Source organism: Pelobates fuscus, chromosome 8 (assembly GCF_036172605.1).
Source record: "Pelobates fuscus isolate aPelFus1 chromosome 8, aPelFus1.pri, whole genome shotgun sequence".
Lineage (NCBI taxonomy): Eukaryota > Metazoa > Chordata > Amphibia > Anura > Pelobatidae > Pelobates > Pelobates fuscus.
In genome coordinates this window covers 167,287,881-167,305,188 of record NC_086324.1, presented here as the reverse complement: position 1 = coordinate 167,305,188, position 17,308 = coordinate 167,287,881, and the positions used below count along the sequence as shown (strand labels likewise).

The window sequence follows — 17,308 nt, the reverse complement described above, 5'->3', positions numbered from 1 at the left end:
ATGCTCCAGTGGTGAAGGAGACGATCCTGTGTGGCTCAGATACGCTAAATTAACGGGAAAATAAAATCACTCATAGAGCTGTTGTGCAGGTAATTACAGTAACATTTGCAGTTAGGAGAATCCCCACCCCAGGCAAGAAGTTAAAGGGGATCTATCATAATCATAGACAAACAAAGGCCCGCATCTGCATTGCAGAGACATCACATGGCGTTAACTCAGCCATTTACAAAAACTTCATCTTAGTAAATTCTGTTTTTCTGTGCAGTAAGCAACACCCAAAATAAATCATTACCTCAAACTGCAGATAGGGCCGTAAGGTTAAAACCAACGAACGCTCTTCCTACAAGAACATTATTCTGAGACTTGTTAGAAGGCTGTGGTCTAGTTTCTGGGCCTCCAAGATTACACACCAACAAATATCTAAAGGGGTTAAAGGGACACTATAGTCACCTGAACAACTTTAGCTTAATGAAGCAGTTTTGGTGTATAGAACATGCCCCTGCAGCCTCACTGCTCAATCCTCTGCCATTTAGGAGTTAAATCCCTTTGTTTATGAACCCTAGTCACACCTCCCTGCATGTGACTTGCACAGCCTTCCATAAACACTTCCTGTAAAGAGAGCCCTATTTAGGCTTTCTTTATTGCAGGTTCTGTTTAATTAAGATTTTCTTATCCCCTGCTATGTTAATAGCTTGCTAGACCCTGCAAGAGCCTCCTGTATGTGATTAAAGTTCAATTTAGAGATTGAGATACAATTATTTAAGGTAAATTACATCTGTTTGAAAGTGAAACCAGTTTTTTTTCATGCAAGCTCTGTCAATCATAGCCAGGGGAGGTGTGGCTAGGGCTGCATAAACAGAAACAAAGTGATTTAACTCCTAAATGACAGTGAATTGAGCAGTGAAATTGCAGGGGAATGATCTATACACTAAAACTGCTTTATTTAGCTAAAGTAATTTAGGTGACTATAGTGTTCCTTTAATATACAGGATTTGACCTCAGTGCAACAAAATAGCCTCCTTCATTCCTAAAGGAACACTAGCGTTGGGGATAGAAAAGTGTATTATGTTCTACTTACTGTAAAGACTTCTGGGTCTCCCCATCTACCAAAATGCAATAAAAAGATAAAGACTTTTACTCACTCTTTTCTCCGGTGCTCAGATCCAGTCACTGCATTCACCAGTACCGCCTCCTCTGCTCATCCAATCCTTCTCTTAGAGAAGCATTGGAAGCGAGAAGCACATGCCGGCAAAACAACAATCCTCTAATTAAATGCTCTCTATGAGAAGCTTTATTGAAGAACCAAGTGTGACTTTAGCCTACAATGAAAGCATTGCCGTTTCTACACAAAGGCAAAGATTTACATTGCAGGACTAAAATCGCCAAGGGCACTGCACCCAGACCACTTCACATGGTGACAGTTTAAGAAAAAATTCTTTAATTTAAGAAAAGAGGAAACATCAAGACTGATCTCTCAAAATACAATGAAATGCGTTCTTATATTGCAGGATGTTGTTTTAGTGTCTAAAGTGAATGGAAAAGAAAAAAAAACAGTTTCTGATGTGCGTTGACACAATAAAAGATCTATGTAAGGGGTGGGCAACCTTCGGCACACTAGATGTTGTGGACTACCTATCCAATGATGCTTTGCCAACAGTATGGTTGTAAGAGCATCATGGGAGATGTAGTCTATACCATCTGGAGTGCTGAAGGTTCCCTACCCCTGTTCTAGGTAATCACTGTGCACCCAGTGGCACTTATTTTATTTTTAGGTGTATGGCACAAGTAACAAAAATTATATTATATATAATATGCAATAAAAGAAAACATTTTAGTTCTTTTTACACATCAAAATTAATCTTAATTTCTTTCATCTTTTCTCGAATAAAAGTTCCTACCTGCAAACGCGCTACTTCATTGTCTAAAATAAAATAATTAAAAAACAAAAAAACCAAACACCACACAACTAAAACGCATTGGTTAAGATACAAACACAGCAGACGTTCCATTGCAATAAATTGTGATTTATGATAAAGTCCCTTTAACCGGATAAAGTACATGCGGTTCTATGGAACGATGCTGAGCTGGACTACTCGGCTCATATATACACAAATTCCTTGTTCAAGACAATGGTCGGTTGGCCGAAGCTTAGCTGGATGCAATATGGCAAATCAGGCAAGCTTCACCAGCACAAATTAAATCTAAGGACGCACAGCGTATACTTTGTTTGAGATCGTAATTAGAGAATACACACCTAATGTTTTGTCTCTCATCTAATAACAACCCTAAGAAATAATCTGTACCCCCCCCCCACCCCCCCTCCCCACTACCTTTTACATCTGTAGCTACTACAATCCAAATATTATCCATCCAACATCTGGCTTCATATAAGGGACAGGTGCTTCTGTCAAAATGATTTCCCCTGCAGTACATAAAAAGTTATTTTATTTCGGTAACGCCCAGGGTTTTAAACAAACGAGTACAAATTCGTCATGTAGCAGGTCAAGTTACTGGCAAGTCCAGGAAACCTATTCTTTACTAGTGTTCTGTGCGTATTCATATAGCTACAGTCATTAGGCTAATTAGCAAATCTCTAACTAAATAACAGGAAAGATTAGAATTATACACACCTGAGAGAATTAAGAATATATTTGTTTAAAATTATTTTTACAACAGGTTTTAGTTTATTAAGCTATTGTGATGAATCTGATTCCTTGCATTATAATTTAACAAAATGTTAATGCATTTCTTGGTATGAGAATAAATTTAAAAAACAAATAAAAAAAAACAAAAAACTAACAATAAATTGCCATTTCCTTTTGCGATTATAAAAACTAAGCATTCTAAACCACAGGCAAGAGAACGTAATTATTTTTTTTTTTTTTTAAACATGCAAATCAGAGAGAAAGTAAGTATTGAGTACAAGGCTCCAGTGCATAAGGTATTCATGAGATCTTTAAGAGATCTTCGTATATAAAATTTCAAAATGAAACTACCTGATGGAATAAAAAAAAAAGAAATAAAAAGAAAAGAAAAAAAAAAAAAAAAACACAAAAAAAACAACAACGATTCTACCCCCACAGATCAACTAATTCCAAAAATAGTGAAAGTGGAGGAAAGTGGGTTAAATGTAGCAGCATTGGCCAATGAGACCATTCCTTGTGCAGCATCATAGTGAGATGCACCAATAGGGTTTGAGAAAATATTCCATGCGCTGCAGGCTCAGAGATTAAATTGACATATTAGCGTACACTTAAATATTACTCCTAGTATGGGATTCCACTCAACGTAGAACTTCTTGTACACCTCTACTGCCAGTGCTGCTAACCTGCAATAAAACGTCTGCAGTAAAAGGGGTTAACTTTTGCAGAGCATTAGATTATACTTTCTGAAAATCAAGTAGACAATTGTTCGAGGTTTTACCATCTGGAGAACGTCACATCATAGTAGGGAATCCAGCAGACAGTTCAAATTATCAGAGTAAGGACAGTCTTTCGGTGGTGGACGGCTAAAACATGAATTAGTGGGTTCTTCTAAGATCAGATGCAGGATATGCCGAGTAATGAGACCTTATAACCACTATAGAGCAAAAGGCAAATTCAATTTAAGAACATTTAAAAGCAATGGATGCATCTACAGTCACAGCATCCACTACTAAACTTTTTTCAAATCCAACCAGGAGAAGACCGCCTGCTGGTCTACCCTCTGAAATGTTTTTAACGGAAACAATAAACCAAGTTTGACACAAAATCCCTTTTCTGTGCCTGAGAGGCATCATTCAATGTCACTCGAAATTGGAAAATTCACAGCTCCTCAGTAATGTATAAATGGAGATGAAATGATGGAAGGATTAAGGTGGACGTGAAGTGGCATGGACAACTAGTTGCATGTGGCCTGGGATCTTTAGCCCATCCTTCTGTAGGTGTAGATATAGGCCTTGCAGTTTGGACAAGTGTGGGTGACATCTTTCAGATCGTTTATCATGCAAGGGATGAGGCAGCAGCCCAGGTCACATCTGGAAAAAAAAAAAAGAGTAAAAAAAACAAACAAAAACGCATATGGATAAAAACGTGTGGAGACCCAGTCCTAGCTACTGCCCAAAAACAAATACTTCTGGTCAAAAGGCCAAGTATACAGAAATAGTTTAGAAGTGTCAGCTCGAACATCAGTGACTCTGTTCCATTTGCCATCAGGCTCAACCCTGCTGTAAATGGGGACGGTTCTGGCTGGAAGGTTCACAATAGTTCTAAACATCGTCACTTAATTTAAGATCAACATGGCCGAGCTGGAGAATTTGTCCAAATCAGCTATGTTCATCCTTGTATTTGCAATTCTATACCAAAAACAACCATAAAACACCAGTGGAAGAATTTGTAAAGGGGTCAAAATAAATATTAACCCTTATAACACGTATAACTGTAGATTTAAAAGACTCCTCCTAATCTTCTTAAATATAGTAAAAATTTCGAAATCTACAGTTGTAAAAAGGGAATATATAGGGCAATACATGCACACCAGTGTATTTTAGAAACTATACTCTCACAAGAGATACTTTGTTTGAGGATATATCATCCAATGCTAAGTATATGTGGTCTTCATTCTCTCTCAAGTCACAAATATATATGAAAACAGGAGAAAAATAGAAATATAGCGTAATTCTGAAAATGAAAAGTTATGAAGATGATAAAGCATTTCACCATCATCAGCCAGGACGTCAATCTCCAAGCTCCAATCCAACAGAATACCCGAAGAATCCTCACTTAGATAGGCAGGTGTATAGCCCAATAAAAACAGGTAGAAATCACCCTACGCGTTTCATCCAAACGCTTGGACCTCCTCAGGGGCACTTGAAACAGCTCACGGAAGAAACCACTCACTCTTTCCTTATAAGTTTCCTGCATCCACGTGGAACTCAAACATCCCATTCCACATGGACGTGGGAGGAAGTCACGTTTTTTCTGTGAGACCTTTGAAAGTGCCCCTTAAGAGATTTGGGCGAAATGCGTAGGGCAATTGTTTTTATTGGGCTATTCGCCCGCCTATTCAAGAGTGAATTCTTTGGGTACTCTGGGGGATTGAAGTCCTGGCTGGTGATGGTGAAATGCTTTAACATTTGTACATTTTGTAAGTGTAATTTTCATTAAAGGATCATTTTACTTGGAAGAATTACACCATGTTTGTATTTTACTCCTGTTTCCATATTAATTTGTGACCTGAGAGAGAGAAGAAAACATATATATTAATATTTTCCGATAGATCTTCAATGTATCTCTTGTGAGTGTAATGGCTTATAAAATACACTGGTGTGCATACAATGTCCTATATATTCTCTATTTTAGATCTGTAGAATTCTAAAGTTTTGCTGTATTTGCAATTGACTTTCTAATTCTCAGGTTAATGAATACAACCCTTTAGTTTTTTTTTATGCTTTTGGACAGGGGGATCAGGCAGAGGTACCTCTCACGACCCTCTACTGGTGACCAAGTTTACTAAAAACAATGTACAACCAGGCTCCCCACTCGTATCACATACCCAACAAAGCAGCAGAAGCAGCACAGCAAGACGTTCATGAGTCCGATCTCATGAGATATTTTGGTAGCAATTGGCTGTTGGCAGTGCGGGCACACGGTCTGCACAGGATTGCTGCCAAAGGCCTCCCCCTGTAGTACAGTCACCGTGGTGGTGGCAGCAGATGAAGCACTGGCTCCTGGGGGAACGATCACGGTGGTGCCATGAAAGTCAGGAGATGGGTACGGAGCTGGGTAAGGCCCAGATGTGGGTGGGTAATACCCCATTGGTGCATAGGGCCCAGAAGGAGGTGGGAAGAATCCTGTAGAGAAAAGGGCATGAATTAATTATTTTGCAAAACATGTCAGCCATATTTACTTCTCCTCTCTGAATTATTTCAGATGCAAAACTCTCAGGGGTTTAAATAGTTGCGCCATTTTCCCTCCATTATACACGTTAGGGACTTAAAAATGTCAAACAAAATTTAGACTGTTAGCTCTTCTGACAAGGTTCACTTAGCATAAAATAAAGGATGTACCCAGCAACCAATAGGTTTAGCTGTCCTGCCTCCAGCCAATAGGATGCACCCAGCTGTGTTGCCTCCGGTTATCAGCCAATAGGATGCACCCAGCTGTGTTGCCTCCGGTTATCAGCCAATAGGATGCACCCAGCTGTGTTGCCTCCGGTTATCAGCCAATAGGATGCACCCAGCTGTGTTGCCTTCGGTTATCAGCCAATAGGAAGCATTAATTTGTAGCACTAGGAAAGACTATTTAGACAGTAAAACACTGCAGCTTAATATAACTGCTAGTAGAGGGGGCAGGGCCTGGGCATCATGGTGGCTGGCTGCACATCGTGAGAGCTCTTGCAAGAACTCAATAATTCAGCCTGTACCCCAGGCAGCCAGCCCCCAAAGCTCAAAGCACTCCGCTGCATCTCAACCACAACAGGCCCGGGGGCGGACTGGAGCAACCTACCTGCGAATATACTCCGCGGAGACCCCGCTGCAGCCCAGCACAGCAGGCGGATGGATGAGGCGGCCGATCACCTGGTCCTTGCAGCACAACACCTGGTGGGACTTGCTGACACCCCCTGTTCTCCCCGCCCCCCTGGACTGGTGGGGGTTATCCCGGTCCCCACTGGAGCTAACCTACCCTCGTGCGGCACACTGTGCACGCAAACGAGGCAAGTACAATATGTCCGCCGGCTAGGCAACGCTGCACTCCCGACCGAGCCAGGAGACTCAGGAGTGGCTGGACTCTTTCAATGCCAGATTCGAAGCGGTGTGCCAGAAGCTGTGTGGCAATGTCTGGCTACCCGCTCACAGGTGATATCGCCTCCTGCTTCCCCAATGCACCACAAACATGTGCGAGGCACCGCATGCCATTTGCCAGAGGGCAGGCTCCCAACGAATTTCTGCCCGCTCTTCATCCAAGCCGGGAGCCCAATTGGAGGTAACCCCCCACCGCCGTCCATACCCCCAGAGGCCTGCCCGGGACCCGGTAACAACATGGGCCCACAAATCTGCTGATGGGATCAATGGATTACAGGCATGGGCCACCACCAAGGCCTTGGGCCGAAGACACAAGCTGCAGAGGTCCCGCGGACCCACACCCTGGCAACATGCAATCACCCACGGCCCTCATGGACCTAGACACTGGAGGGATGGGGTGAAAGTGGAGACACCATTCCTGCCATGGCATGGACTACCACAGGGCCTTAAGGGACACCCACTCCAGGGAATAGGCCAAGCGAATACAGATGGACGTCGCACCCAAATGCTGAGATCCAGAACCAACTGTGCATATGATCTACTATAACTGATCGTTTATTTAGGCATGTTGCCCTTTTATTTTACTTTCTTTCGTTAAGAATGCGATAATACTCTACCACCATAATATCCCCCTGGTTAAGCTCATGGATAAAGCCATTACGGCTTCTATGCTAGCCTTGAGGCCACCTACAACCCAATATGGCCCCTGTGGTCTAAACTTGCTCACTCTCAGATCCGCCACTACCTTAGCAGCTTAACGCCTTAAGCAAACAGAGAGTGCTTCACATGTAGAATAACCTACTATTGACTAACAATAGAGTGCCGCACACTGTCTCTGCACACACCTATCATTCAGAGGCTTCACCAGGTCTTGTGCACATGTTATAACGGTGTTGTATATGTGTGGGGTTGGCCTGACCAGTTTATTCTCGATTAAGCATGCTTTCCCTCAACACCAAGTTAAAGTTGACTACTCATGCACTTAGCCTAATTGCTTTTACTTCTATAAAAATGGATACTGTCCGACCCTGACATGCGCTAATACCGCTACCTTGTAAGCACCTGCTCACATGTTCCTCTCAGCTTGACTGTATCCTTAAGCCTGATGCCAATATACCATTAACATAAAATATTGTGCTGTTTCCTCGAATTGAAGCATAATGTTCTCGCTAAATGTTTAAAACGTCATGCTATATGTTTCATTATTCAAATTCTTGCGATTGCAGGATGTGATGTATTTTCATGCACGACCAAAAATAAAGATTTACAAAACAAAAAATATAACTGCTAGTAGGTGGCGTAGAGAATAGACCTACCTGGGTTTGGAGAAATGTATCCAGGCTGGGCTTCATAGGGAGGAGGCCCTGAATCTGGGGGTGCGTATATTGGACCTCCTGGAAAGACCCCAGGATATTGTCTATTGTCTGCAAAACGTACATAAACAGGATTAGAAAATTTAAAACCATTAAAACACAAACCTAATAAATGATCAACAAATACCACAGATTCAGCATGGATTATTTTAATTTAAGATATGTTTAAACCCTAATTCCGAGAAAATATGAAGTAAACGGATTATATCATTTTAATTTATGGAGAACACACCAGATACATAACACGACAATTACCCAAACCAGCAATTGATATTGTAACACTAGGCCTCACTTATATGATTAAAGGGACACTCACCTAAATGAATGTTTAGTGGGATATTAATTGGGGCATTATGTGATCTATAACTAGGGGTGTGGAATGGGTACCTTATTAATGTAATGCTCAGCAGGATCTCCTAGTCTGGAATGTGTAGGTTACAGTTAGGTATACTGGGTGGTTTTATATTATTAAAGGGACACTCCAGGCTCCCACACACGTTAGAGGCACTGTGTAGGTTAGGTTACAGTTATACAGGGTGGGTTTATATTATTAAAGGGACACTTCAGGCTCCCACACACGTTGGATGGACTGTGTAGGTTAGGTTACAGTTATACAGGGTGGGTTTATATTATTAAAGGGACACCCCAGGCTCCCACACACACATTAGTTGCACTGTGTAGGTTAGGTTACAGTTAGTAATACTGGGTGGGTTTATATTATTAAAGGGACACTCCATGCTCCCACACACATTAGTTGCACTGTGTAGGTTAGGTTACAGTTAGTAATACTGGGTGGTATTATATTATTAAAGGGACACTCTAGGCTCTCACACACGTTAGATGCACTGTGTAGGTTAGGTTACAGTTAGTTATACTGGATGGGTTTATATTATTAAAGGGACACTCCATGCTCCCACACACGTTAGGTGCACTGTGTAGGTTAGGTTACAGTTAGTTATACTGGATGGGTTTATATTATTAAAGGGACACTCCATGCTCCCACACACGTTAGGTGCACTGTGTAGGTTAGGTTACAGTTAGTTATACTGGATGGGTTTATATTATTAAAGGGACACTCCAGACTCACACACACGTTAGGTGCACTGTGTAGGTTAGGTTACAGTTATACTGGGTGGGTCTATATTATTAAAGGGACACTCCATGCTCCCACACGTTAGATGCACGGTGTAGGTTAGGTTACAGTTAGTAATACTGGGTGGGTTTATTTTATTAAAGGGGCACTCCAGGCTCCCACACACACGTTAGGCACACAGTTCTACAGTAGAAAGCTAACATATTAACTATAATTCCAAGTATAGGATGGGCCTTTTGTTGAGTCCATGATATACTGCTCTGTAGGGATTTGCTCAGCACTACATAGAAAGCCCAGCATTATGAATGACCATGTCACTTTATGGTTTGGACCAGAGCTTGACTGCCATGTCACTTTAACTGTGTGCCAATCTCTCTAGTCAGGTGTAAAGCAGGATGTAATGCTCTGCGGCCTGACCAGGAAGGGGGTAAAAGTTTGATGGCTTTTTGTGGCTGCAAATTCCCCAATGTAATGTTCTGCAGACTGGCTCAGCCAGTAAAGGGTTAATAGTAAAATGCTATATCCTGAAACTCTCCAAACATACCATCTTCCACGCCAGATGTTCCATGTTTCTCCTCTAACAGGGGGGCCGTGGGTCCTCCAGGGTAGGGAGGTGGTGGGTCGCTTGCCATGGCTCTGTATATATATATCTGCAAGAAAGCATTAGTCACAGGATGAGCGCTTCCACACGAATGAACACTTAATTAACACTGCGCACATAGCAACGGCTTCCGCAAAATCACAACAAACGCTACCATGGAGGCATCTGTGCCTTCCAGCCCTGATATATATATTATATATATTCTGCAAGGAGGTAGCCTGAGCACCATATTACAGAGAGCAGTTAACACAGCAAGCTTTACAAACAGACTGTGCAAAGAATTCTTATCTATTTCATTGTGTGATGAAAACCAATTTAAATCTTATCTTACTGCTCTGCCTGGGTTATAAACAACCTGGGTCTTCTAGGTATCTCAGTCTATAGGGATACTTCTCCCAAGACCGCCTGTAAACCGCTATGAGGATCGTATGGGGGGAAACTGGGCGTAATGTGGGCTTCATTCCATAAACAGGAAGGGTAAAATAAAGTATAGAGAAATAGCACAATGAACAAGTTCCCAATCCCTTTGTTAATTCCTAGTTTATTCAATAAACACCGGTATTTGGTTTTATCGCAGCGATGAGACACGTCACACGCACTGCAACCCCGTGTGTACAGGACAAAAGCGGAATGTTTGATCAGAAATGCCGCTAATAATGCTAGTTTTGTTGCATTTCAGACCATTTGCCCTCATTACCACCGTTATATTTTTAGAAAGAGTTTTCAAGTATTTCCCGGGGCACTTTGTCACATAGATAACATACACAAAACACAAATAACCATCAGCAGACGTTACAGATTTGCTTTGATTGTATATTAACTTTTTTTTTTCCCCTACAACATAGAATTTGCATTTAAAATTTTACGCCACAATAGCCAAACTTAAATCAGAACGGATTTGTTTGACCACATATACTACAATAAGTGGTTATGGTACTTAGAGTGTCCCATTAAGTTAGTGTGTGATATTCTGGGCTGCTAAACTGATTGACTTATCACTTCAGTACCACTCTTGATTTAAAGGGGCATGCCGTGTAACCTGAGGGCAAAAACATCCCCAAAATAGGAGCATTAATCAACCCAGACACACACAGGCAAAGTGAGATAGGGGTTGTAGTCCAGCCGTATTTAAGTGGTCTGCAACTTGGCACCCTGTGACCGAATGCAGGAATGGGGAATTTATATCGACCGACAGCCAGGACACCCCACCCCTGGAACATCCTGCAAGGAAGATACTAATTTATTGCATGCGTCCAGACGGGTACAATGATTTTACACATTAATGGTTCTTTCCCCCCCCTCTCTATCTCCTTATAAACAGAATCAACAAAGATAAGTGGAAGAGCTCAACTTGTTCACAGAGACAGAAATTGCATCACACAAAGCAACAAGGCCACCCACACAGCCAGCCACCGCTTGCCCAATATTTACATCCAAGTGCTTAAATGGGAAGGGTCACTTTCCAGGATGTTTAATATTATGTTTACTTATCCCTATATTTAATAAATATGTACGTGTGATGTGTGAATAATAATCCTAAATGTAGTAATCCACGCATCTTTACCCTGCAACAGGACCCCTCCATCTTAGCTCCCTGTCAGCCATTGTTATAAGCTCTGTCATTTGCACCTGGCAATCAGCATAGAGAGAGCATACAGAGACAAGGAGAAATGAAACAATATTCCGGACGTTCCTAACCACAAATAGCTTTCTGCTCTCCTGAGCTAACCCTGCAGTGCTGTTGGCTCTCCAGAAGTGGTTATAGTGCCTGGATTGTTTATTTGATAAGTTATAGCTCACAAAGGTCACTGCGTCCAGAAATGGTCTGGGAAACTGATGACTGTACGTTGGGGCAGGCATTGTGGACTAACAGTAAAAACACAACGTTTTATAAAACAAGTATAAAAGTGACATTATGGTGCTTAAATCACAAAACAGCAAATTGCAAGAAAAAAAACAAACAAAAATTGCAAAAATCAGGCTGAAATAGACATCTATGACTAAAGAGCTCATCAGCTATTTTCACCTAAAGCTTGTGTTTGGTTTTCAATTTCCTACAATTTGCTGTTTAGTGAATGAGCCCCATGGCATGACTGAAACCACATCCTCCTAAATTATCAAAGCGTTTGTGTACATTTAAATTCTGCACTTTACATCTGTGGACAATACTATGTATATTTACTCAAACTCCGGCTTATTTTCTCTTTTCAAATGCGACTGACGTGCAATTTTCTCACCAGACTTATTAAAAAGTAATAGAATGCAAACCAATGTAGATGCTAAAATTCAAATGCTTTCACTCTGACAATACTCTAATTGCCTAAAACCACAACCTTCGTTTATCCGTCAAGAAAATAAATGAAAAAAAAAAAGATTAATCTGCTAAACTGGGATTGTAGTGAGATGAGAACAGGCTTTGAATATTTAGGCCAAAAATGTTAAAGGAACACTACAGGGTCAGGAACACAAACATATATTCCTGACCCTATAGTGTTAAAACCACCATCTAGCTCCCCACGATGCCCCCTTGCCGCACTAAATATAGTAAAATCTTACTTGTATTCAAGTCTGCAGCTGCTGCCTCGGCCTCTGATCTGCCTGTTAGTCTGATATCAAAAATGATTCTCTGATCCAATCACAATGCTTCCCTATAGGATTGGCTGAGACTGACAAAGAGGCAGATCAGGGGCAGAGCCAGCACAAGTCAAACACAGCCCTGGCCAATCAGCATCTCCTCATGAATCAATCATTTCTATGAGGAAAGTGGCCAGTGGAGGTACCTCTAGGCTGTAATGTAAACACTGCATTTTCTCTGAAAAGACAGTGTTTACAGCAGAAAGCCTGAAGGTAATGATTTTACTCACCTGAACAAATTCAATAAGCTGTAGTTGTTCTGGTGACTATAGTGTCCCTTTAAGTGGGAACGTTTTAGAGTTGACAGGTAAGTTTTGTAAAATTTGAAAGCTGATCACCAAATTCTCTGATACTCACAATTGAATAGAAAGCCCCTTATTACGATCATCCAGGTAAACTACAGCAAATCATCAGTTTCTTGCATCCGGCGATTAATGTACTTGCCCAGTGGAACCCACTCCAACCAATAAAATAGAACCCACATGAAATGCCACTCACAGGACTTGTACAAAAGTGTTCCTACAGCTTTATATCTGAAAGACAGGGTAGCAGATCGGCTTGTAAAGGCTGCTCGGTTTTAGATTCCTGCTCCTATAGGAGAACTCTATTTATTTTGTTTAGCGAGCACTCCCTTTTAAAGAGACAGTGTCACTAAAAGGCTCCCTTCAATCTTGCCTATTTTGTTTCCTTTATTGCAGATTTTACATTTGTATTCTGCAAAAAAAATAAAGAGAGACAAATAATGAGTAGACTTACTGCTGTGGGAAGTAGTATACTGCCGTACTGGTGTTACAGGGTTAAGCAGTCTGTATTTTTCCAGTGATGGTGTGGGGGGGGGGGGGGGGGGGGGGGAAGAGGAGCTGTGCATGAAATAAAAGAACTCTTTGTTATGGTAACAATTGGTGAATGCAGGACACATACCTCTGTATCTTTCCTGTTTTGATGCACTAGGTTTACAAATATCAAGATACAGCTAGTCTGATTTGCCCCAGCCAGTTCATTCCTTGCAATGATCAAGACATACTGGAACTTTGTCTGTGCTAAGAATAGTCCTTAACAGACTTTATAAACGATTAGAGTTTGCCTACTCCGGTTCATGATAAAAAATCTGCGAAGGACGATATATCGTGTGCCCAGACATGTCTCTGTACATTGACCTGATGGAAGTAGGGACTACTTGGTCTTATGGACAAGCCTTAGGTTGACAAGATGGAGCTTGGACGCCAACTTTGGTCCAATTCCAACAGCTATCACAAGTGACGGCTTTTGGATTCAGCCATGGTCTCATTTATGGCCAAATGTCAGCAAACTAGGCGAGTTGGACATGTTCTCCAGCTAATCTCCAGCTATTTTGGCCTATAGCCCCATAGTTTAGTTTGCAATTCACCAAAATCCAAAAGTGAGTTCAACACCCTGAGGGTTGTTTTGATAAGACAATTAAGCCAAAACAACCCTATGAGAGGAAGAGTCCTATAGTTTGTTAGTATCAGCTTATTGAGTAATAATCATTATCTGCATCAATTGTTCTTCCAGAAACAATGCATCAATGGCTCAACTGATTGCACAGACAGCCTACTGGAAGCAGGTTAATTGCATAACGAGATCCCACTCAAAATTATCGAGTTCTGAATAGAGTCTTTGTTTCTGGGTCTCTAATCTGTTTATATATATATATATTTATTTATATTAAATTGTGTTGGCTTTTCTCTACGTAAATTCCACCATTTTTCACGGAAGCGGCCGCCAACTTTAGAAGTTTAAAAGTGATGGAAATATTTATAAATTGTTTGTAACGCAAAAATATATTTTTAAAAAATGGCGTTCAATCGATGACCATTACGAGTGCAAAAGAAGCCTAAATGATACAGTAACGACAGAAGAATAGCCGAAGAAGTCTTTACTTCACTGCGATATCCCAGGCGACAAGGTGTGGGTCCATATTGCTGCGTATTTACATAATTCATCCCATGATACGAGCACTGACCCCTTTGGGCTATGTTTAAGGAGGAATTTCAGGCTAAAGTTCTAAAAGTGGAGCAGATGCCATAGACACCAATGGAATATTCACTATTTCTCCACTTTTAGAACTATGCCTTTTTATACAGGATCCCTATATCTGTTTTATGGCTGCTAGCGAGGAAAAGAAAATGTCATTTCAGCAGTTCATATCACCCAGTCTTATTCACTCAATTCTGATTTTTCATGAAATGAAATATAAATGGAAAAAAACTGTTGTGACTACGGCAGAGCTGGATAAATCTTTCTAGATCAGTTATTTTGGCCCTTATTTTAATACTCATATTGATTTAATTTGAAAAATTCAGAGTTTAGAGAATACGACTTAGAGTTAGATAAAAAAAAATCAAAAAAAAAAAAAAATCACCCAAATGGAGAAAGTTATTGATATGCTTATTTGGAATTATTAGGAAAGATTTATTCCATTCTTCCAGCAATGTGAAGAGCCTAATTAAAGGGACACTATAGTCACCAAAACAACTTTAGTTTAATGAAGGGGTTTTGGTGTATACATCATGCCCCTGCAGTCTCACTGTTCAATTATTGGCCATTTAGGAGTTAAATCACTTTGTTTATGAACCCTAGTCACACCTCCCTGCATGTGACTTGCATAGTCTCCCTAAACACTTCCTGTAAAGAGTCATCTAAAGTTTATCCTTCCTTTATTGCAAGTTCTGTTTAATTTAGATTTTCCTGTCCCCTGCTATGTTAATAGCTTGCTAGACCCTGCAAGATTCTCCTGTACGTGATTAAAGTTCAATTTACAGCAAGAGATAAAATTGTTTAAGATACATTTGATTGAAAGTGAAACCAGTTGTTTTTTTTTGTGCAGGCTGTGTCAATAAGAGCCAGAGGAGGTGTGGCAAGGGCTGCATAAACAGAAACAAAGTGATTGAACTCCTAAATGGCAGAGAATTAAGCAGTGAAACCTGAGAGGCATGATCTGTATACCAAAACTGCTATATTAAAGGATCACTATAGTGTCAGGAAAACTATAGTGCCCTGAGGGTGCCCCCACCCTCCAGGTCCCCCTCCCGTGGCGCCGAAGGGGTTAAAACCCCTTCAGTTACTTACTTTAATCCAGCACCGGGCTCCCTCGGCGCTGGTGACCTCTCCTCCCCAGCCGACGTCAGCGGAGCCGAACGCGCAGCAAGTGCCGCGCACGCATTCAAAGTGTCCATAGGAAAGCATTTCTCAATGCTTTCCTATGGACGCTCTGCGCGATGGAGGCGAAATGTGCCTCCAGCGTTGCATATGCGCCTCTAGTGGCTGTCCGGAAAACTCCTGGGCTGTGATTTGCCACCATTTGGTTAACAATGTATAGATGAACAGTTAATGGCACCAGGTAGCCCCACCTGTGACTCACACACCCCAAGACAGAAACACCCAGGGGTACATTGCTTTGGTAGCCAGCATAGTGACCATAATAAGAGATTTATTCAGTAAACAGCAAATTACAATGAACTGAACACAGAACATTTAGGACAAATCTTAAAACTCTGCTGTCTTTGGTGAAATAGCACAAATGTGTTTTGTAATTCACTGCTTAGTAAAATAAACTACAACCCACTGAACAATCAATGTGCCTCATTATTGACTTATATTATCTAAACTAAGCATCAGTGAGCACCAACAACTTGGGAGCCAGGATCTGCCATCACTGCTTTTAGAAGTGCAGGTAAACACAGGTAATGGGGGACACTTTGGGGGGTTATAAAGGTGAAAAAGAGCAGCCAGATTTATAAACACATAAAAATAAACAATATAAATATCTCACCAAATGAAATCTGGCCAGTCACCAGCTAGTCTGACAGCCTTGTACAGGGAAACCCACAATGCAGAATTAGCCAGGACATAAATATCCCAATATGAGCCATGCAGCAGCTCTGGGAGGGGGGTGGGGGGTGGGATTGCAGGAGTTGGTATAATGCAATTTAATGCAAATCCAGAGCAGGAACAACACACTGATACAAAGTATCAGCACACAGGGATCTATTTAAATCCTGACTGTGATCTCATCATGATGCAGCTGGTAGGGAAGGGGAGTCTGATCCTCTGTGTCAGTAATCCAGATATAGCTATTTCTGTCTATGTATGTAGACAGATAATTCATATTTATTACATTTAAAGCCCCTGCACTCACCTCCAGCCAGCTCCTCTGCTTTTCTACCTGTTTACTCCTCGCTATGTACAGTGGGAGCTGCAGTACCGCCCCAATCACCCAGAACTACAACTCCCAGAGGGCAATGCGCGCACTTCCGCCTTGTGGTCAGGGGGGTGGGACCTTGGCTCATGCCCCCTCCCAGGGATACAGTCAGACTACATGGATGGCAGGCTTTGCTTTCTATGTGAAATGGCTGGCACTGTGGCACAGGGTCACAAGGGTTCATCCTCTGTGCAGAGTGCAAGCTCTGAGGGTTAGGGGATGTCTGTGCAGTCTGTATTGTCTAAATAAAGTTATTTAGAGCTTTATAATATTATTATAATTGGCATTGTTATTGCGCCAACTTATTCCTCAGCTCTTAATAATATTGTAAAGGGAGAATTTTAACTATAAATGGGACAATTACAGAATTTTACGGGACCATAGGTTGATGAGGCGGACACTGCTCAAAGAGCTTGCAATCTAGAATATGGAAAGATATAGTAATTAAAGGACAACTGTCACCTCAAAAATATTTTTTTATATAAGAATCCGTTGCTAGTGATGAAAGAAATTAGATTTTTTTTTTTTAAATTAAGTATATGTTTAAACAAATTATGGGAAACTCATTCCTACCTTTAATATATAACAAGATCATTCTGCTATA

At 41.2% G+C, this 17,308-nt stretch overlaps 1 protein-coding gene across 1 annotated transcript; it reads right to left on the bottom strand.

The window, feature by feature from the left end:
• Positions 1–2,790: 2,790 nt before the first annotated feature.
• On the bottom strand, positions 2,791–16,720 carry CDIP1 (cell death inducing p53 target 1). The gene is made up of 5 exons (XM_063429015.1): positions 16,642–16,720; positions 9,792–9,897; positions 8,098–8,205; positions 5,533–5,830; positions 2,791–4,015 (listed from the first exon to the last, which is right to left on the bottom strand). Exons 2-5 carry the CDS (start codon positions 9,877–9,879, stop codon positions 3,904–3,906), a joined length of 606 nt encoding a protein of 201 aa, XP_063285085.1. The 5' UTR covers positions 9,880–9,897; positions 16,642–16,720; the 3' UTR covers positions 2,791–3,903.
• Positions 16,721–17,308: the final 588 nt, after the last annotated feature.